Source organism: Schistocerca gregaria, chromosome 3, assembly GCF_023897955.1.
Source record: "Schistocerca gregaria isolate iqSchGreg1 chromosome 3, iqSchGreg1.2, whole genome shotgun sequence".
NCBI classification, from domain to species: domain Eukaryota; kingdom Metazoa; phylum Arthropoda; class Insecta; order Orthoptera; family Acrididae; genus Schistocerca; species Schistocerca gregaria.
In genome coordinates, this window is record NC_064922.1 from 413093667 (window position 1) to 413116195 (window position 22529).

The 22529-nt window shown below is 38.2% G+C and overlaps 1 protein-coding gene across 4 annotated transcripts in view; it reads right to left on the minus strand.

Moving 5' to 3' along the window:
* The window catches only part of LOC126353880 (cyclic GMP-AMP synthase-like receptor), a 275603-nt gene that overhangs the window by 49288 nt on the left and 203786 nt on the right, over positions 1–22529 (minus strand). For all 4 annotated transcript variants that reach the window (XM_050003085.1, XM_050003083.1, XM_050003084.1 and 1 more), the window contains exon 8: positions 11291–11416. In XM_050003085.1, the coding sequence (XP_049859042.1) occupies positions 11291–11416 (126 nt within the window). The remainder of the gene's footprint in view (positions 1–11290; positions 11417–22529) is intronic.

The following is a 22529-nucleotide window of genomic DNA, read 5'->3' on the forward strand; positions in this document are numbered from 1 at the left end:
CACACTCCCCAGCAGCACTTCACTGTCCTCCACCCCTACCATGCTATCCCTATCTCTCCCCGCTCCGGCCTCCTCCTTAACCCCAACCAGTTGCCTCTCCCATCACGCAGTGCTGCTGCTGCTCATAGTCTGGTTTCAGCTGCCAGAGACTGTGGTCATGTGTGTGTGAGCTGCGTTGTGTGTGTGTGTGATCCATTTTAGATGAAGACCTTGTTGGCCAAAAGTTTATTTTCTGGCATTCTGTTTGTTGTGCCTATCTGTGATGCAGCATATCCGCTACATGGTGATTAGCAACTACACGTTTCATAATACTGTTACATTCCATCCCAGATTTTCCAGTGCCTAGCTTGTATATTATTTTGTAATTCTGTAGTATTTTGATTTTTCTTGGAATTGTCAAAATTTGATTTGGAAACCTTACTTTTACCAAAAATTGTTTCTATGGTGTGAAGTAGGTATTTGCCAGATACTACAGTAGAAAAGGGCACACATAGTTTATCATGCAACAGTTCAAACTGGAACCTGTTACTCTTATAGTTTCACTAAAAAGAAATTTGTATTGAATCATCCAGACACAATTAAGGAACTCAAATCAAAACACCCCTTTTGTACAGTCAATATACCTCACTTTATTGTAAGGAAATGTGCTCCCATCATAGTCAAGCCTCTAGTCGACATCTAAATTGTCGACTCTCAGAGGGTACATTCCCAAAAAATTGAAAATTGCCAAAGGACAGCCCCTCTACAAAAAAGTGGTAAAACTTATGTTTGCGCGCGTTCGTGCGTGCACACCACTTACAATGAATCTACATCCTATAAAATTTCTTGGAATATGGATCCAGTGGGCTCTAAGATACATCAAACAAACAAAATGCATAACCAGTAAACTGAACACCATCTGTTACTGCATAAAAATACTTCCAAGCTGTACATCAAAGTGAATAATAAAAAAATTGTAGTTTGGTAAAATAGAATCTGCTGTGATATGGCATAATCTGGCACAATTCGTTGCATCGTACAAACGATAATTCTATAACCCATTGAAAGGGCTTTTCCTAGAAGCTTGTGCAAACCATTATTCAAAAACTTCAAGTTCTCCCATTGACTTTGTGACAATGTTCACCTACTTTATTTCTTCATTTTTTGTCTCCCGTGTCGATGTACTGGCTGAAAAAATAGAGGGTGGAAGTGCAACGCATGGTTGCATTTCACAGTCTTTTACTTTCACTCTCCATAACCCCCCAATATTACACATTTAATATGGCCAGTGAACTATTGTTTAACTTTTGATAAGCCTCATTAACAGGATGCAGGTGAAAGTCCACAAACTGCTACAAGAGTTTACTGTTGAACATCTGTGAGCAGTAGAAACATAACCACATAGTTCACAGTTCTTTTGGAATAATCAGGTATGTGTGGAACAGACACTGTCATTGTTTCAACACATGACGTAATTGTGCTACACTTATTTCACAGTTAAGTTGATGCATTGTTTTTGTTGTCCTAAGCAACACAGATTTATCGTCTGAAACTCAGCCGTGGACTGACTGTCTCTGGGCCACAATTCGGGCCCTTACATATCTTCACAATAATAGGTACCAAAACTACACATTGTTTGAAGTTAAATTTACAGAAATTACAATTAAAACAAAACTAATTAAATTAACTGAATACATCAAAAAAATTGGTTCTTTTTAACAGTTTCTTCTACTTCAATATTTAGGCTGAATTATTTGTTTAAATCATGAAATTAAAAAACTGAAAAATACTTGAGAATCAATTAAGGGCTAGCTTTGCTAAAATGTTTTTGAATAGAGCTGAATAGTTACTTTAAGATTACCAGTATTTCGTCTTTTAAATGCTTACTATTATTAGAGAATTTATATTTGTTTATATGTCAAAAACAGAATTTAATTTCCAAAATACTTACTGATTCCACCCTATACCAAAACATACTAACTAGGAATAGTCAAAATAAATTAGACAATCAATTACATAAAACTAAGCACAAAACTAGACCTGGTGTTATACTCTTTAAAACTGAGGGCCAACCTTTATGTTTTACAAAAATGCAGATTATATTCATCTATGTTAATGGTAATTAGTTCAAAGTGAAAAAACGAATTTAAGGAGGCAGATAGCAAAACAACAGGGGATGTAAATATATCCCAGCTTGTTTCGTCACAACTTGTTTACATGTTTTGCAACGAATGCTTTTATTAGTATAATGTTAGATGATAATAACCAGCTTGTAGTTAGAAATTAGGATATTCACTCACAAAATACAAAAAGTAACCAGGCTATACGTGTCCAATATTCATATACAACACTGAGACAAAATGGGCCACTCCAACCAGGAAACAAGCTGTACAATAAACAACTTTGTGACTTCAAAATGATCAAAAATACTTCAGCAGTTAAAATATCTGTTCATATCCACCTACCGCAGAAGTGTTATTATGGTATACCTGAGTATCTGCCAGGTTAAAGCATAAATGTGTACATTATTATCTAAAATAAATAGTGACAGTGGAAAATCTGTGAAGATTGTGTTAGGTGTGAAACACTAAAACAGGTTGCAAAATTCAAGGATAGGTGTGCAACTATCTCCTTCGTCTATGCTCTTACAGTATAAATAAATATTTGCTAGCATTAGAAAGTGAAATACATACAACACAGTTTCAAAATGGTGCCATATAAATTGTAAATATAATTTAATTTTGAAATTTGTGTCTTTTATACAAAAAGCTACAGTTGTATACTATGGTCACAAAGATACTGCACAAGTTACATGTCTTTTGTGCAAAGAAGATGATGCTGTGAACTATGATCACATGATATGGTATGAATGGTAAACATCCCATTTCTTTTTTCTGCTCTTATTGAGAGTATCCATGCATGTACCTATTTTGAGATTTAATCACAGTTTGGACTGAATGAAAATAAGTATAGCTGTGTGTATGAAAACTCCTGTGTATGTGTAATAGATAGAAAGCTTGGAATCATTATGTTAATTCACACTGTCTCCTCTCATCTTCTCATAATACTGACTTGCCCCTTATCAATTCACAACTGCCTACAAAAATGATGAAGAGGGTCAACAAACCAATACTATACATTACATTTTAGCATACAAAAATAAATACAATTGAGAAGGAGGAAGAAAGAGAGAAATAAAGAAGTGCCTGGGCAGAGAATATGCTTCAATATTATCAAATTTTCTCTTCATTGTTTAGGAATAATGGAGATGATTCACCAAAAGTCAGAAGCACTGCATCATCAATAGGTACACAAACTAAATGATACAGAGCTTCACTAGCTTTACGAATGAGCTTCCTTTTCCAAGCTCGTAGGAGATACATGCACATACATACACATTGGAAGCATCTAGTGGCTCGTGGGAGAGTGGGAGCTGTCTGTGTGCTATCTAGGGTTGCAGGCAGAGGGGCAGGTGGCAGTTGGCTGGGCACGCAATTTCACAGTCTAAGGTGTGAGATAGCAGCACAAAACTAGCTGACATGAACTGGGACGGGGTACTAGAGCAGGGGTTGGTAAACAAACACACACATATTATTGGGACACCAAACAATCCCTCCCACACACCCTGACCACCTGTGGTAGACGCATCTACAGCGATGATAATTACCTCGTCCAGTATGCTGAAGGCCTCACAAAGGCCTTTGCAAACAAGCAATACCCTCCAGACCTAATTCACAAACAGATCTCCCATGCCATACCCCCCACCCACCCACACCCACTTATTAAGTGCTATATCCTAGAACCAAAAACTATTTTCAAGTATTTATGACCTACCAAGATGAAACTGAAGTGAATTTTTCTTGATAACATTGATCAACAAACTGTTGTTAAGTAAATCAACAACAGGACATATACACCATTAGACATTGTCAAATGACTTTTGGCAGTAAGCTGCAAATACAAAGAAGATTTTAAATACATTGAAGCAATTAAAATTTTTTCTGAAGCAGAATTTTATTAAAAGTTGCATGTGAAACGCAAATACACATGATTCACATGTACATACACTTGTGAAACATAATCTGAATCTACGAGAAGGTAGCATTGAGAAGACAACGAAGGAGTGTGCACTAGATGTGCTCTACTAAATTAATGTAGATGGGCCTGCATTTAGATGTCAGCAACTTCTACACAATGCAGCCAGGCAGTACAGGTGGCATTTGTCATGGACTATGACCAAGATATTAGCAAACAGCAATGGTACCCAGAGATGAATATCAACAGCAGAAAGAGGCAGACACGGTCAGTACTTTGCATAACTCATTGCAATAGGCTCACTGTATCAAAACCTGGATTCTGTTTCTTCAAAATATGACATACTGTGGAGTGATTCCATAATTGCAATTGATTTTATCAGTTGACAGTGTGAAGTGGTTAGGTGAATACACAGATACAGAGTTAATTTGAATTTAGAAAGGAAATTGGCCAGGGAATTTAGTTCATTATTGAAAGATACAAACAAAACAAAACAAAACAAAACAATTTATTATTAGTGATGCCTCACAGTGCCAACTGTGAGACTGTTTATGTGTGTTTATTAGGAGATCGACAAGGTCAGTTACACTATGTGATCAAAAGTATCCGGACACCCCCAAAAATGTACGTTTTTCATATTAGGTGCATTGTGCTGCCACCTACATCTACATCTACATCTACATGACTACTCTGCAATTCACATTTAAGTGCTTGGCAGAGGGTTCATCGAACCACAATCATACTATCTCTCTACTATTCCACTCCCTAACAACGTGTGGGAAAAACGAACACCTAAACCTTTCTGTTCGAGCTCTGATTTCTCTTATTTTATTTTGATGATCATTCCTACCTATGTAGGTTGGACTCAACAAAATATTTTCGCATTCAGAGGAGAAAGTTGGTGACTGAAATTTTGTAAAAAGATCTCACCGTGACGAAAAACGTCTTTGCTGTAATGACTTCCATCCCAATTTGCGTATCATATCTGCCACACTCTCTCCCCTACTACGTGATAATACAAAATGAGCTGCCCTTTTTTGCACCCTTTTGATGTCCTCCGTCAATCCCACCTGCTAAGGATCCCACACCACGCAGCAATATTCTAACAGAGCACGAACGAGTGTAGTGTAAGCTGTTCCTTTAGTGGACTTGTTACATCTTCTAAGTGTCCTGCCAATGAAACGCAACCTTTGGCTCGCCTTCCCCACAATATTATCTATGTGGTCTTTCCAACTGAAGTTGTTCGTAATTTTAACACCCAGGTACTTAGTTGAATTGCCAGGTACTCCATATCAGTAGTCATTACATATCATAAGAGAGCAGAATGGGGCACTCCACAGAACTCATGGACTTTGAACGTGGTCAGGTGATTGGGTGTCACGTGTGTCATACATCTGTATAAGAGATTTCCACACTCCTAAACATCCCTAGGTCCACTGTTTCTGATGTGATAGTGAAGTTGAAATGTGAAGGGACATGTAAGCACAAAAGCATTCAGGTTGACCTCATCTGTTGACTGACAGAGACCACTGACAGTTGAAGAGGGTCGTAATGCATAATAGGTAGACATCTATCCAGACCATCACACAGGAATTCCAAACTGCATCAAGATCTGCTGCAAAGTACTATGATAGTTAGATAGGTGGTGATAAAACTTGGATTTCATGATCAAGCAGCTGCTTATAAGCCACACATCATGCCAGCAAATGCCAAACGCCACCTCACTTGGTGTAATAAGCGTAAACACTGGATGATTGAACAGTGGAAGAACATAGTGTAGAGTGACAAATCACGGTACACAATGTGGCGATCCTATGGCAGTGTGTGGGTATGGTGAATGCCCGGTGAACATGATCTGCCAGTGTGTGTAGTGCCAACACTAAAACTCAGAGTTGGTGGTATTATGGTGTGGTTATGTTTTTCATGGAGGGGGCTTGTATTCCTTGTTGTTTTGCATAGCACTATCACAAAACAGGCCAACAGTGATGTTTTAAGCACATTCTTGCTTCCCACTGTTGAAAAGCAATTCAGGGATGGCGATTGCATCTTTCAACACAAATCAGCACCTGTTTGTAATGCACGGCCTGTGTCGGAGTGGTTACATGATAATAACATCCCTGTAATGGACTGGCTGCACAGAGTCTTCACCTGAATCCTATAGAACACCCTTGAGGTGATTTGGAACCCTGACTTCATGTCAGGCCTTACCGACTGACATCAATACCTCTCCTCAGTGCAGCACTCCATGAGGAATGTGCTGCCATTCCCCAAGAAACCTTCCAGCACCTGATTGAACATATGCCTGTGAGAGTGGAAGCTGTCATCAAGGCTAAGGGTGGGCCAACACCATATTGAATTCTAGCATTTCCGATGGAGGGCACCACGAACTTGTAAGTCATTTTCAGCCAGGTGTCTGGGTACTTTTGATCGCATAGTGTACATGGACATTCAAACAGATGAACGAAAAATTCTCTCCAACAGAAGGGAAAATAAAAATAAACATAAATGAAAATTCTCAAATAGATGAACATTTTTCTCAGTTAGATAACAAATCCCTCATACAGATAAAACACTGGTTGTAAGTTCTCAATTAAATGAAAGAATGTATAGATTAGATAAAACAAAATACAGGGTGAAGAAAATAATGTTGTATTTGGCAGTCAACATGCAATTCCTCATCCCAATTCAAGAAAACTAGTTCACCAATAGGTTTAACAGAAATGCGATTTAAAAAAAAAGGAAGGAAGAAAAAAGAAGAAGAAGAAGAAGAAGAAGAAGAAGAAGAAGAAGAGGCTCTGGCAATTCTGCAACTGCATGCAGTGTGGCCAAGAACTGGTAGCATGAACTCTGTGCTGTGGCAGAGCTGTTCTATTAGCTCATTGAGATCAGGCAATACCAGATTTGCAGAATAGCTGATGTTCTAGTCACATTCACAATGAACATTTATTTATTTCCATTTAAAAGCATCAAATTGTATCCAATATACACCTCCACACTGTAGTATCATGTGTATTTCCTTCTGTTACTAATACCTTGATTTAAACACTAAGATATAACATGAACTTCTTACAGATTTAAACAACCACATTGTTTCATCCATGACACAAATAAAGGAAATAGAAAATTATAGTGAATACAGTAAAATTGCATGCATCCAATGAAGTACAAAAAACACAGTAAATAGGCTATGCTAGACTGCCAATAATGCTAAGCACAATAACTGATTTCTGTACATTTGTTGTCCAGACTTATCTTCACACAGCCAGTACACATACGAGCAATGTTCACTTCAGAGAAGATGTTCAAAGTGACTGCCTTGCATTTACAAACACTTCACCACTCACTGGATCACATACAACATACATGCATCCACCATTGCCAAAGTGGCAAGACACAACCACAGCTGTCACCGAACAATAAGTGGAACATCTTCTATTGCATCAGGCAAAGTATTGCAAAGAAATGCATGATACAGGGCCACATGCAACTTGTCCAGCAATAGGTAATGTCCCTAAAGTACGCTGCCACAACTCCAGCCCACAGGTTTATGCCAAAGTGTGCCTGAAAGCCATGTTGAGAGGTGACGTGGGTTGTGTTCGAACAATGGCTGTTGTGGAAGTTGAAAATGCGTTCATAAGTGAAGCTGGATTCACCATTGCCAAAGTGGCAAGACACAACCACAGCTGTCACCGAACAATAAGTGGAACATCTTCTATTGCATCAGGCAAAGTATTGCAAAGAAATGCATGATACAGGGCCACATGCAACTTGTCCAGGAATAGGTAATGTCCCTAAAGTACGCTGCCACAACTCCAGCCCACAGGTTTATGCCAAAGTGTGCCTGAAAGCCATGTTGAGAGGTGACGTGGGTTGTGTTCCAACAATGGCTGTTGTGGAAGTTGAAAATGCGTTCATAAGTGAAGCTGGATTCACCAGTCCACATCACACTGTTTATAAAATGTTTGTTATGTTACACTCGGTGTAAAACCATTCACACCAAAACTGTACTCATCAAATGCAATCTTCTGGCCGCTGGCTTTGAGTTAACGTGTAATGATATGGATGCAGGTCTTCATTGTACAACACTTCAACAACTAGTCTTTCAGATATCTGGAACTGCCTTGCAATATCAAGGGTACTTCACTGAGGTGAGAGGTAAATGGTTTCAAAAATTGCATCCTCTGTGGAGTATGTCTAATCCTTGAATTACCTCTGTCCATTAGTTCTGGATGAAGACTACCAGTTTACTGAAGGCATTTATCCAGGTGACAAAAAAAAACACCGCATGAAGTTTAATGGATGCCTATGTTCTGTGATAGGCTATTTTCAAGTGATGAAGTGATGTCCTCCTTATAAATGATGAGACCTATGGAACAGATGTCTAAAAGAAGAAAAAAAGAACCTGACGAGAATTTGAAGTGTAGCCCAATGGTGTATGTGAGTGTCATGTCCTAACAGTTGAGTCAGTGAGCTATAATGGCTGGTACAGTACTGTCAGGTGCTACATATTCCTTCGTATAGTCCAAAGTGCTGCATGATGTGACAACATTGCCAGATCCTTGGCTTTGAACAGATATTTGCAAAATGTAATATATTTGATTTTGCTAGATAAATTTTCTTCTTGAATCTGAATGAGGAACTGTATGATGAGCTCCAAGTGCAGCATTTTTACTTCGCCCTCTCTACACGAAAAAACAAGTTACAAGATTTAATGGAAGAAAGACTGAAAATAAAGTTGAAGAGAATTTTTGTCAAAGTAAATTTCCTCGAGGGTCAAGTCAATTGTGTGAAGTTTTCTGTATTCTTATTGCCTATTTGTGAATAAACATATAGTTAATTAATATTGTGTTTGAGAGTATGCTCCAAACAATACACACTTTTAGTCACATTTCTGCATATGATATGTTAGCACAAATATTTGTGTTGTATTGTTATTTTTTGAGATACCCCTTGAGCAGTGTGTGGTAGTTGGGTCTGCCAGTACATTCCATTTTGCATCACAACAGGTACATCATGGGGGCTCCAACTGCTTAGGGGAGCAAAGAGTTTGCACTGATAAGTTTTGTCAATGAAGAAATTATCCAACAACACAACTGTGTTAGTCTTACAAAGAATATCTGCAAATAATTTTAGTCCTTTGAATGTTTCCACATGGAAGATATACATATGAGGTGTGACAATAAAGTAATGACACTGATGTGAAAAAAATGTTGCTTAGCGTTTTATTGCTGACCATTTTAGTCATGTTTAGTGATGTCTCCTTCAAAGTAGTTCCCTTCTGATTGCATACACTTCTTCCAGCACTTCTGCCATTGATGGTAACATTTCTGGAACTCATGTTCTGTAATATCCTCCAAGACCCTTGTCACAGGTTTTTGGACATCTTGTGTTGTTTGAAAATGGTGTCCCTTGACCGCTGTTTTGACTCTTGGAAACATATAAAAGTCACATGGAGTGATATCTGGTGAGTAAGGTGGCTGCGGTACTACTGAAATTTGTTTTGAGGTTAAAAATTGCTGTACTGACAGAGCAGTATGGGATGGCGCATTATCGTGATGCAGAATCCAACTATCAGAAATGTTGGAATGGACACAAAGAACTGTTTTATGAAGTCTATCTAAAATTTCTTTGTAGTATTATTGGTTAACTGTTTGTCCAGGAGGCAACCACTCTTTATGAACAATTCCCTTGGAATCAAAGAAGCTCACAAGCATACATTTCACTTTTGACTTTGACATGTGAGCTTTTTCAGGTCTGGGTGATCCCTTTGCGCATCATTGCGAACTTTGGCATTTTGTCTCTGGATCATACTGAAAAAACTAACTTTCATCACCAGTGATAACATGGTTCAACAATTCTGGATTGATTTGCACTTGCTCTAAAAGATCGGCTGCCACATTTTTCCGTGTTTCTCACTGTTGTAGTGTGAGATTTTTGTGGACCATGTTTGCACAAATCTTTCTCATACCAAGATCTTCAGTTATTATTAGGTGAACCATTTCTTGATTGATGTTCAGTTCTTCTGCAATCATTTTCATGGATAATCTTCGATCAGTCTACGAGTTCACGCATCTTAGCCAAGTTGACGTCCGTCCATGAGGTTGATGGTCGTCCACTGCGATCTTCATCTTCAGTATTCGTTCTGCCTTCACTTAACATTTTATACCAACGAAAAACTTGAGATCTTGACATAACCTTCTCTACAAAAGCCTTCTGAAGCTTCCTGTAAGTTGTCATTGCGTTTTCACCCAATTTAATGCAAAAAGAAATGGCATACCGTTGTGCAATATCATGAAGTTCCATTTCCGTGACGAGAGACACATGCACATGTTAACTTATTACTGCGTAACTCACGACTGAGCAGTTGAATTGATGTGCTGCTTGGACTAGAAGCAGCTTATTGAGCAAGGTCAAAGTCATTGTGCCTATGCAAGCCTGCAGAGTTGCCATATCTTGCAAAGAAAATCAGTCTCATTAGTTTATTGTCACACCCCATATGTGCATGTTTATGCAGTAAATGTTCATGTTCCTAGAAATCCATTTAGATCATTCGAAAACCTTAGAAGAAATAGTCAACAAACAATATACACAGACCAAAATTACGTTAAGATTACTTTTTATTGTTTCTTGCCACCCCCCCCCCCCCCCCCCCCCAACACTCGAGAAATCCACAAAAATATGTCAATGATAATTTCATGGTGTGGTAATTAAAATGATTTTACAATGCACTGTGTATGAAAAATACCATAATAATGTCCATGTTGTACACTACTGTTCTGAATCTAAAGTTAAAGTTTGTATTCCTCAACTGAGCCTAATTCACAGGCCAATCTTGACAGAACCCTTGCTGTTACATTCTCAAAATACTAAAAAGTCCAGTGGCCAATGACGTGCTTTTTGATGATCAAACAAGCTGTAATTGAAAGCTTAGGTGGTGAATTGTTGTTCTTAATAGGAAGACAGGCATTGGAGCTTTCACATGTTCATGTCAAAGATGGTATACCAGGAGGGAATGTTTTAATAACTTCAATAGCTTCACACAGACACAGCAACATTCACAAAATCACCCACTAAAATGATTTTAGAAGTTTTCACTTATGGTTATGAGCCTATTATCACAATTATGAGGTTTTGTGAAAACAATTGAACTCACAATTAGTTATTATTTTATACTTTTTCAGGCTGCTTAGAAAGGTTAAGTAATGTTTAGCATTTCATGTGTCAGTACTAACCATTCTATACCTCCTGAATTAAACCTACATATTACTATAATTACCTCAATAAAAGTAGTACCCAAACCTTTACGCCAGTAATATCTACTATTGGCAGCAGTCTTCCATAAAAACATTGTCTTTATATAATAGCTTGAAAATCCTTTCCACTGTTGATCATCTCTAAGTTTCTAGAAAAAGGAGAAACAACAATTATTTCTTCTGTTTCTCAGACAATAAAAGCAGAGAAAATGTATTGCAGCAGTTAAGGAGAGTTAGTGTGTAATGTATAATACAAATTACACTCATCCTAAACAACTCACTACTCTTTTCACATTAAGGTATTATATTAATGTGTTGAATCAAAGGCTTCTCCTTAACCAAGAATCATGAAAAGCTCAAACTGCTTCAGGACTTAGCCATGATTAAGATCATAGATACTTTAATCACTATGAGATGAAAGTTTTGTTTATTTTTGTAACCAATATTAACTGAATTACTTAATTTTTATATAGTGCATCACATTTTACAGTAATTTGATCTCTCTGTATAGCCACACATGTTGGCACATCACTTCCACGTTTCAGGAAGGTGAACCATCCATGAATCGAATCTGTTGGTGATTTAGCAATGAGGGTCAGTGAGCCGGCCAGCCTGGTTGTTTCCCACATCAAACCAGGTGACTTCCACGCTGGTATCCACTTATGTCTCACGCAACACAAAATGAACTGTCAAATTTCTTTCCAAAATGTCTGCAGAGGACGTCAGTTCTCCGATGGCAAGAAAGCACTGCAGTTTTTGTCTCTCAAGAAGAGTAGGAGACAAGCTATAGATCTATATATACCCTCTTTATAACATACAAAATGTTCATTAATATTATTGCAGACCATATAGAAACCTTGAATTTGAATGAGGTAAAGGAATGTGCAGGGCAGGATTTAAAACTGGATATTAACCAGTTGCAAGCCTTGAACAAAATACAAAATGCAGCCATGTGCATGAATAATAACTCTTCCAGGAGTCCATATATTGTGAGAATCCTTTTGACTCAGTTTCAGCTGTCAAGATTCATATGATATGATGTCCTTCCTTCTCAAAGGATGAAAGTGAACCCAGTAATTGAGAAGAAGGAAGTAAGACAGAGTTGCAGTCTATCCCCCACATCATTCAATCCCCATTTTATTTAATTTGTACTTGAGTCAATATCTCATGTTATTCAAACTACATAAGCTCAGCAGACCTAACTGCCAGGAAACAGAGATGAGAGTCACACCTCGTCAATGACAAGTTGATTTGAATATGACAGGAATTACTGCTGCCAGTGAATGCAGGTCTATCTCAAACAGTTTACAAGTGAGTAATACAAAACAAACTGCATGCAATGGACACCTGGAATTCTGTATTTTGCAAATGTCCACTGCTCACAGTGGCACATAAATTTGTGAATCTTCCATAGGCCAAACTACACAGAAATTGGACAGTAGCTGACTAGTATGTAGAGTTACTCAATGAGCTGCAATATTCAAATGATGCAAGGGAATGTGTGTACCAACTGCTAAGTGGGATCTTTAATATGCATTGTGTGGAGGGTGCAGTTTGGGCATAGGTTGTTCTGTGGACTTTTCAGAATGTGTTTTATACCTTTACCTTGGTCATTTCCTTCAGATTACCATAAACATGAAATGATATGGTGATTTTAAGATTCTTGGTGACCAAGAGTTGCACATCCTTCAACATCTTTATGATGTGTATTCTATGGACACTACCATCTTCCAAGGTAACAACAACCGTGTTCCTAAGTCAGCAGACACATTTCTGGTTTCATAAAAACCCAGGTTACCTAACCTCCATTGAGGATAAATGTAGAAAGCAATATTGCTGCAGTTTTATAGCTCTACAGGATCCGATCATCAACGAGTGGCTTCAGTTGGATGTGGCACACCTGAAGAAACTTGTAGGCTCTCTTCCTTATTGAATGAGACCATTACTGAGGCTAAAAGCACTGTGACATGGCAGTAATGTGAAGTCTTCTGGGGATGATTAATTTTTTTGAGACTTGATAGTACATTGAAAAGTACAGACATCAATACTGAATTCCTGCTGAACTTTTTCAGGGCACTAGATATCTCAGAACTGAAAGATAAGTCATGAAAGTACATTACACATCACCAAATCTATTCTCACCATCCATAATGGAAGTTTACAGACATTACATGTGAAGAAACAAAGAAATACTATGTATTAATTACTTAATAATTAATATGTATTAATGTAATAAATCTGAATGGCCTTTATTTGCAGATGATGTGATGTTCTCCTGTAGTGCACTTAAATTTCAACAAAAAACAGAAGAATTTAATATGGCTAGAATGAAAATAAGCTGGAAATTCTATTACAATAAAACTAAAATAATTAAAAATAAACACAATAAAAGAAAGCACCACAAAGTAACAAAGAAATCATAGAATCAGTACAAGTGTCTCTTATGTAGGTCACTTGATAACAATGGCTCAATGGGCACAAAAAGAAATAAACAAATGAGTAGAATTGTCCTGGAATGCTCATCAAAAACTAAACAGCATTTTCATATTCAGTGTTTGGATCTGCAGCTTTTGTTTTTCCTCCACATTTCCAGTTAAATTATAGGACATAAGTTCCACATTCTATGCAAGAACACTTTTCTTTTTACCCAAAAATGTTTCAGCACCTCTGTGTCATAATCAGTGGGGTTTTGCTTATTGAAAACTGTAAAAATTGAACATATTTTAGCTTGTAACTGATCTAGCAAAGTGAGGCATAAAGCTACATTTTGTTCTTTTTTCTTCATACTTTGATTTTACAGTATATGGTTTTGCCGGACCATATGTATGGTCTCCTGCACTGATAGCTTGTATCTGCAAACACAATGATGTAAATGTGAATTTTAACAGGCAGTTAGCACATACTTTGATTTTTAAAAAAATGTGGTTTTGGCATGGCAAAACGTTTTGTGTATATGTTTGTTATTACTCGTGTAGGTCGTGTAGGATACAGTACAGACATCATAACACAGAAAAAAACAGAACACAGGAGACAGTCCCAGATAAATCCAACAAATCAGAAATATATGACCTCACAGCAACACTTGCCAATCAGTATACATTTGACAAACATGCAGAAACTTTAAAACAAGATACTCAGAACACCTCACAGCCCTAAAAAGTAACAGCACCCATAGCACATTTGCTGACCACCCAAAAGCCTATAAGCACCATCAAACTACAGTGGCAATACATTTAAAAATACTGAAATCCAGTGACAGAAGCCAAACAAGTTTTAAATGAAAAGACTACTCTCTGTAAAGACACATTACTTAACACACTAGATGAAATTTAGAGAAAAGGCAAAACAAACAGCTAAAGGAGATTACACACACACACACACACACACACACACACACACACACACACACACACACGGAAAAAGAGAGACCGCATTTTCTACTTCTGCTTCCGAGATGGTGAATCCCTTTCCATCTTCTGGCACATATTGCTCCTCTTCAACCTTAATTTCGCTTAATCTTTCATCCCTCTTATATAGACATTCATTATATTCTTGCCATGTGTTCAAAACCTTCTGTGGTTATTCTGCTAGAGTACCATCCACTCTTTCTATTTCCATGTTATTCCTCTTTCTTTTACATTCATAAACTATCTCACAAGCCAGTCTATACATTATTTCAAACTTTCCCTCTTTCTCCATTTTCTCTATTTCATTGCATTTCTGTTTCATCCATTTTTCCCTTGCTTCTTCAGTTTCTCTTCTTAATTCATTATTCAGTTTCCTGTACCTCTTTTTGCCTTCTTCAGTTTTTACACTTCTCCACTTTCTCCGCTCTTCCATCTTTTTCAACATGTTTTCTGTTATCCATTCTTTCCTGGTGTTTTGGGATACTATAATTCCTAATACTTCTTTGGCAGAGTCCATGAGTCCTTCCCCCACTCTTATCCATTTGTCTTCCAGCAGGTGAGGCAAAATCACCTGCAAGAAATGCCAATAGTTCCTGTCAGGCGACGTGGAGGGAAGACTGGTCCCAAAATACGGTCACCAGTTATCCTGGCTCCCACATTCCAGGTGCACCGATGCTGATGATTCACTGTCACCATACCATGTGGGTTCTGCATACTATCTCATAGATGACTGTTATGAAAGTTGAAGATACCACTCCATGTTAAGGTGGCCCTACCACTCCGTGTGAAGGTGGCCCCATCTGTGAATAGGTGGATGACACAAGTCATGGCTTCCTGGTGAATAAACCAGTGACCAAACTGCTCCCAATGTGGAGAGTCTGTTGCTGGCAACTCCTGCTTGTGCTGTAAATGATAAGGGCAGTAACAATTGACATGGAGAATGTTACACATAGTTGTTCGGCTTCCCCTACACTTAGGTTAAAATGAACAGTCGAGATCACAATAATATTTGTTTATTTACCAGTTTTGGCTTACACTAAATCCATCTTCAGAATTGTTGGCCCCCTATGGCTAGTGGTAGCGGCTCCTCAGTTTTCTCATGGTACCACGATCATTGGTTCATGATTGTGATATAATGAGAAAACTAAGGAGCCGCCAGCACCAGCCATAGGAGGCCAAAAATGGTGAAGATAGCTGTAACATAAGCCAAAACTGGTATATAAACAAATATTATTGCGATCTCAACTGTTCATTTTAACGTAAATATAGCATCAGGATACTGCTCTCTACAGACAATGTTGCCTAAATGTATACCATTGTACTGGTGGGCCAGCTGCCTGGTACTGACACGATGGTTGCCTTCCACAGTGTTGATCACATTTACCTCCAAGTCTGGTGTCCGAACATTTCGGGTATGTCCTTCATGAATTCTTGCTTCCTAAAATGAGCCTGTCTCAGACAAACAGTGAACCACTGTTGCAAACACTGAATGCTGCAGTTGTTGTCGGCAGGGATAGATCTCCTGATACAACTTTGCTACCCACCGGCCATTGCCATTGCCTTTCCATACGTAAACACGATGCTGGCAAGCTCTTGATTCGAATACAGAACCATTGTGCACAATGCTGTATCACTTCTACTACATGGTGAATAATTAAGAGAAGTGAATCAGGCACAACATTACTAATTACTATGGAAGAAGAGGATGCTAGGGTATAATGTATGAGGTACAGTACCACCTTCTAGGAGGAAACCATACATACTCTAACTGTGGCTGCGTGGTACAGCACGTATTAGACCACACTCTGTAAGAAAGTATGGCTGAATAAATGGTCTCTAGCATAGAAACCATGCATTTCTGGACATACGTTCACTAGACCTTTTTTGTTCTCTCATCGATCAATCCCGAGAGGTTGTACATAGTGGAAAAAATTCACTCTGAATAACCAGGAAACAGTATGAGCAGTCATGACAAATGGTTCAATTTGGTTTTATGACCATGCACTGATTTCTGAGAAAAATAATTGACTGGTACAGGTAGTTCAAACTCAGTCATTAGGTTATAACAGTGCTATGTTTCATTAGATATTCACTAACTAGTGGTATGTGCATTGTTGAGAGAGAAGAGAGATATGAAAAGGAGAGCTTATCTTTAAATATTTAACTAATCTGGGCTTTCATTGCACATACAGATTCTGGGTTAGTGGAAGTGCTGAATTACTGAGAGAGGCTGAAATTTAGTTTAAACACACTAGAACTATACTTCATTATATCCAAAGATACATTCATTTTGACAGAAAACTTAGTCCTTCAGTGTGTACATACACAGTAGTACCACTCACTATAAAACATCCCCAAATTTTTAGTTCTTGCACTTATAATACACAAATCACATGGCTGCTTTACATGCATTATATCAGTACTGCATGTATCTGGTTATTGCATAATGTACTGCAGCTTCAGCACCAGCAGTGTGAGAAATCTCCATGCACTCTCCTCCTATGTCCTGTTCTTCATCACTTTCATCATTACTTTCTTGCGTGGTATAGGTAAATTATTTTTTTGCCTGTTAAAGTTTGGGCTACATCAAATTTTTCTTCATTCAGCCACTTAGTAACATCTTCAGCATCAATTTCTCCTTCTCCTGGAAGCTTGTGGAACATATCAATGTATAAAGTCTCAGAACTGATGTTTGTGGATTGCCTAGCTCATAGCTGTCGCTCAGTACTGACTCAAACCTTGCAAATGAATGGTCATACTTTTTTCCAGCTCTTCGTTATGGTCACATTCTCCAGTTTTGTCCCCAGCTTCTGCTGTTTGGAAAACATCACTTTAGTTGACAGCTTTCTGCACCTTCAACATAGCATCAGTTGTTAAGGATAATGTAACTGATTCAAAAATTCCCTGGTCCATGAGCTGAATAAGGGCTGGCACACTTGTATGGGTGAGAAAAAAATAAAAATAAAAAATACATAAAAAAGGGTGCTTGTAGACCATTGGATACAGAATAACATCAGGATGACAACTGGCAGCATTGTCAGTTATAATGATAGCTCTAAGTGGAAGCTTTCCCTTCTTCAGTTCCTTTCTCACAACTGGTACAAATGTTTCATGGAATCACCAAGAGGATATTTGTCTGTCCACCCACACTTTCTTCTGAAAACAATATTGCCCTAGTAGTGTGTTCCTGTTGTTTTACAAGATGGCTGTTGCGATTTCCCAATCACTGTGAATGGTAATTGATGGCTCCCATTTCTGTTACAAAGTGTCATTAATATTACACAGTTTTCCGTTGTTCATAGCGATGAACTTCCTTCTTGTTCTTGGAAACTAATGTTCTTGAATGAAACATCTTATAAAACAGACTTTTTTCATCTGCATTGTACAAGGCATCAGCAGTTAAATCTTCTTCTTCCATTACCTTCCACATCTTCTTTACAAACTTTCTGCATTTTTATTGTCAGTTGAGCAGCTTCTCCTGGGGACTGTCAGCTGCTTCACACTATGTCATTGTTTCCAGTTTGACAGCCACCATCAACCCTCACTTGCTGCAAACAAGTTAATGATGGAAACTTGTTTGTTAAACGCAACTGCTTTCTCCTTCATTATCAGATTACTGGTAGGAATTCCTTTGCTGCATTGCTTTGTAAACCATTTGTAAAGAGCAATGTCCAGTTCTTCATTCTCATTCAGTTTCATAACCTTCCATTTTGACAAGTAACACGGTTGTCTACTGTTGTATAACGTCTTCTTTCTTTTTGATGTCATAAATACTTCCTTGTCTGACATCAAAAAGAAAGATGGTGTTATTTAGCAGTATTCAACCCTGTTACTTATTTCTTTTGAAGTGGAATTAAATTTTGTGCTGTTTTGATGAACTTTTCTTTTAGGCTCTGATAATTGTTGGATTGTTTTTTTGTCAAGTTCAGTTTTTAGACTTGGGGTTATTTTAGCAGTGCCAAATTTTGTTTTGATGAGTTTCTGAGGCTGAAGTTTTACTTTTTTCGCATCAAATAATGGTCAGAATCAATATTAGCCTCATTCCTAACTTGCACATTTAAAATTTCTTTGTAGTTAGGGTATGAAGTTGCTAAATGAGGGATTTGAAATTCCCCAATAAATGTACTGGGTGTCCACCAGGTAATTTGTTTAGAAGGGTTCTTTTTAAAATGTATTGACATGATTTTAAGGTTAAAATTTTTGCTTGTTTCAACAAGTCTTTGGCCATTTTGGTTTGTCCATTTGAAATCCACTCACTGTTTTCTTATATTTTTTCTTTTTACCTAATTGGGCATTAAAATCACCCATTAAGATTTTAGGATGGTTTGAGGGAATTTTAGAGATAATGCTTTCTAACATTTCCCAAGATAACTTCATCAGGTTTTTTTACAGTTATCCTCATTGACTGGCATATGGGCATTAATTAAAGTGTATGCTTTATTTGCGCATTTTAGAGAAATTATTATTAGTCTATTGTGGGTTTTACCTCTGTTATTGAGTTTAAAATATTTTTGGAGACTGCAAAAGCAACTCCCAGATGCGGCACATTATGAAGTATTCTTTTACCAGTTTTACTTTTAAAAACACAATAATTGCCTAAATACACAGTGTTATTGTCCGTCATTCGTGTTTCTTGAAGTGCCAAAATTTGAACCTTCTGTTCTTTTAATGTATCTCCCAACTTATGAAGTTTACCTGGTTGCAAAAGTGTTTGTATGTTACATGTTGCAAAAAAAAAGTGTTTCTTTTGGTTTTAAGTTGACCAGAGGACTCTGGCTTCCCTTGCTGAATCACACTGCATTTTAACCTGGCCACCCCAGAATACCGGTGTCGCACTGACCACCTGGGTTAATGTTGTGATTATCAAAATGCTCCATGATGATTGTACCTGGAATCAGGTGAGACTGAGTAGACTCATAGAGTGAACTCAGAATGTTAAGACTGGAAGGGTTAGTTCCAGAATATGAATTTCAGCCACACCAGTGGTGAACAGACACTGACCACTTCGCCGCTTGCTACAAGACAGAAACAAAGTGGATTTGGTTTTGTTTTCTCCATTAGGTTCTTCCACTCTCTCTGCCATTGGGACTTAGGATTCCTCTTCCACCTTTGAGATCGTTGAGCAGGCTTCACCTGTAACCCTAGGCAGCTGGCCCCACAGGGTGATACCACCTGGAGCCAGATGGACCCAGGTTTTTTTATGAGGTGTTATGCCTCCCCTTCCTCCTTCCTCATCACTTGTGAGATGAGGCCCTGGGCATGGAACCAGCAGTGGCCATAATAATTATACACACAAGTTTTCTGTTCTTTCGCTGATATCTCTTGGCCTTCTGCAGCTGTTGTTAACCATGATGTACTTCAGCCTGACACTGCTCAATGTTGCAGTTAATCTGGTCCAGAATTGTTCCCTGATCAGCAGCCGTATGGGCCAAATCCCTGAAGACACGATTCAGTTCTGCAATAAACTCCACAATTGCCTGCACTTATTTTTCTCTCTGCTCCACCATCCTGGTGTTCTCTTCTTCCAGTAGCAACAGCTGTGTCTGTGATGCTGCACCTGACCCAGCCATAGCACCAGAAGACGCAAACCATCTGTCAGTGTGGTCAATGTCTGAGTCTACTTCCCAGTCATCTACATCTGTGTGTGTTGCAGACCCTGGTAGCATTCATGGTTCATCTGGGATCTCAAGAGGAGAGGCCACAAGCTGATGCGAACACTCCTCATGAGAATCTAGTTTCTTCAGATAATTTGGAATGCTATATAAACGTCTAACAGAGCAGTCACAAGAGTGGACACCACACTGTGAGAAAGGCAGCCAGGACAATCTGCCCCCCCTCCCCCCCCCCCCTCCCCCCCCCCCCCCTACAATCTTTCCTCCACCACACTGCTGGCGGACCTGCTGCATTAAGTGCTGAGCAGTGCCGAACATCCTGGATATGTCTTGTGTCAGTGCCTGAACACCTTGTTCCTCCTCTGAAGACTCATCCAGTGTTGGATCATGTAGGTGACGTGAATGAAGGGCTTCCAGCTCTTTCACTTTGGATTGCAGTCTTGATAATGTGTACTGTGCTTCTTCCATAACATCTGCCCACATTGATGGCTGATTACCACTACCACGGACATTCCCAGCGTTTTGTCACAATTCCAGACCACTTGACTCTGTATCGGAAGCACCACCAACCAACATTGTCTGCTCCAATACATGCTGTTCGGAATAAAAATGCTGTTCATAACAAAAATGCTGACTGTGCATAGCATTGTTGCGCATCAAAATAAAACATCTGTTAAACTTCTTGTCGTTATTTTGTTTTGTTACTTTCAGTTCATGTCTCAAAAGTTTATTTACATTTTATGATTACAACCACGTCATTATGGTTTATGATAAATGTTAAATACATAAGAGTTCTTTAAAAAGTGGTTACCATATTTTAGGACTATAAGAGATACCAACTATAAGAAGCATCTTAATTTTTAAGCACTTAAAAAAAATACAACATTCTTAAGGTTTCTATTATTAGACTGTTAAGACAAACTAAAAAAAATCTTAGTTTATAAAACTGAATTGACTTTTAACAACACTGAAAAATCTTCACCCAAACTTTCTTCTTCTTCTTCTTTTTATTTCTCATCATCATTGTTGTTCTCTTCATGTACAATATGGTCTTCGCTGCCATTGAGAGCTTTCCTTAAGCTGCACTTCTTGGAAGATTTAACAGCTATGTCTTCTCTCACTCTAGACCATGACTGTTTTATCCATTGACACACTTGTTTAACTGTAGGTCGTTTTAAAGCTCTCTTCAGTATGAATTCATGCTGGGTTTAATCCATCATCCATGTGTTCCATTCCTCTCCCATATACACTTTAAATATTTATTTATCTAGGCATCAACAGGTTGTAATTGTGAAGTAATTACTCCTAGAATAACATCTACATTTACATCATACTCCGTAAGCCAGCTAATGGTGTGTGACGGAGGATACTTTCAGTACCACTAACTGATCCCTCCACCTCTGTTCCACTCACAAATAGTGCATGGGAAGAATAACTGTCGGTAAGCCTCTATATTGGCCTTAATTTCTCAAATTTTCTCCTCGTGGTCAATATGTGAGATGTATGTAGGAGGAAGTAATAAGTTGTCCGACTCCTCCTGAAAAGTGCTGTCCTGAAATTTCAATAGTAAATCTCTCCATGGTGCATGATGCTTGTAATGTCTGCCAATGGAGTTTGTTTAGCATTTCTGTAAAGCTCTCTCACCAGCTAAATGATCCATTGATGAAATGCGCCACTCTTCGTTGGATCTTCTCTATCTACTCTATCAGTCCTACCTGATAGGGGCCCCAGATAGATGAACAATACTCAAGAATCAGGTGAACAAGTGCCTTATAAGCCACTTCTTTTGTGGATGAATTACATTTCCTTAAGATTCTTCTGATGTATCTGAGCCTGGTGTCTGATTTTCCCACTATAACAGCAAGCTCTGTATTAACCTGCTTCAGTTTATCTTTCACAGAATTTTTCAAATGATTACTAAGCTGATCTAGCACAAGAAGAGAACTCCATAATTTCATACCAGTCTTGTCCTTCCATCCCTTGTCATGTATGTGAACAACAACACCTGACACTATTTCACAAGGTTTTGGCATTGTTTTGCACTTGAAAATGATCATTGGATTAAGTTTAGTATCGTCAGCATGACATGAAAGGACAACAGTGAAGAGCATTTTTTCATGTCCACTTGTTCTTATAGTTACACTTTTAGTCTTTTGTGGCAAGAGTTCTGTTACTCAGTGCACCAAATGTCAGAGGAGTTTTGTCAATATTTGCTGTTTGGTTTAGTTTCACACCAGTCTTCT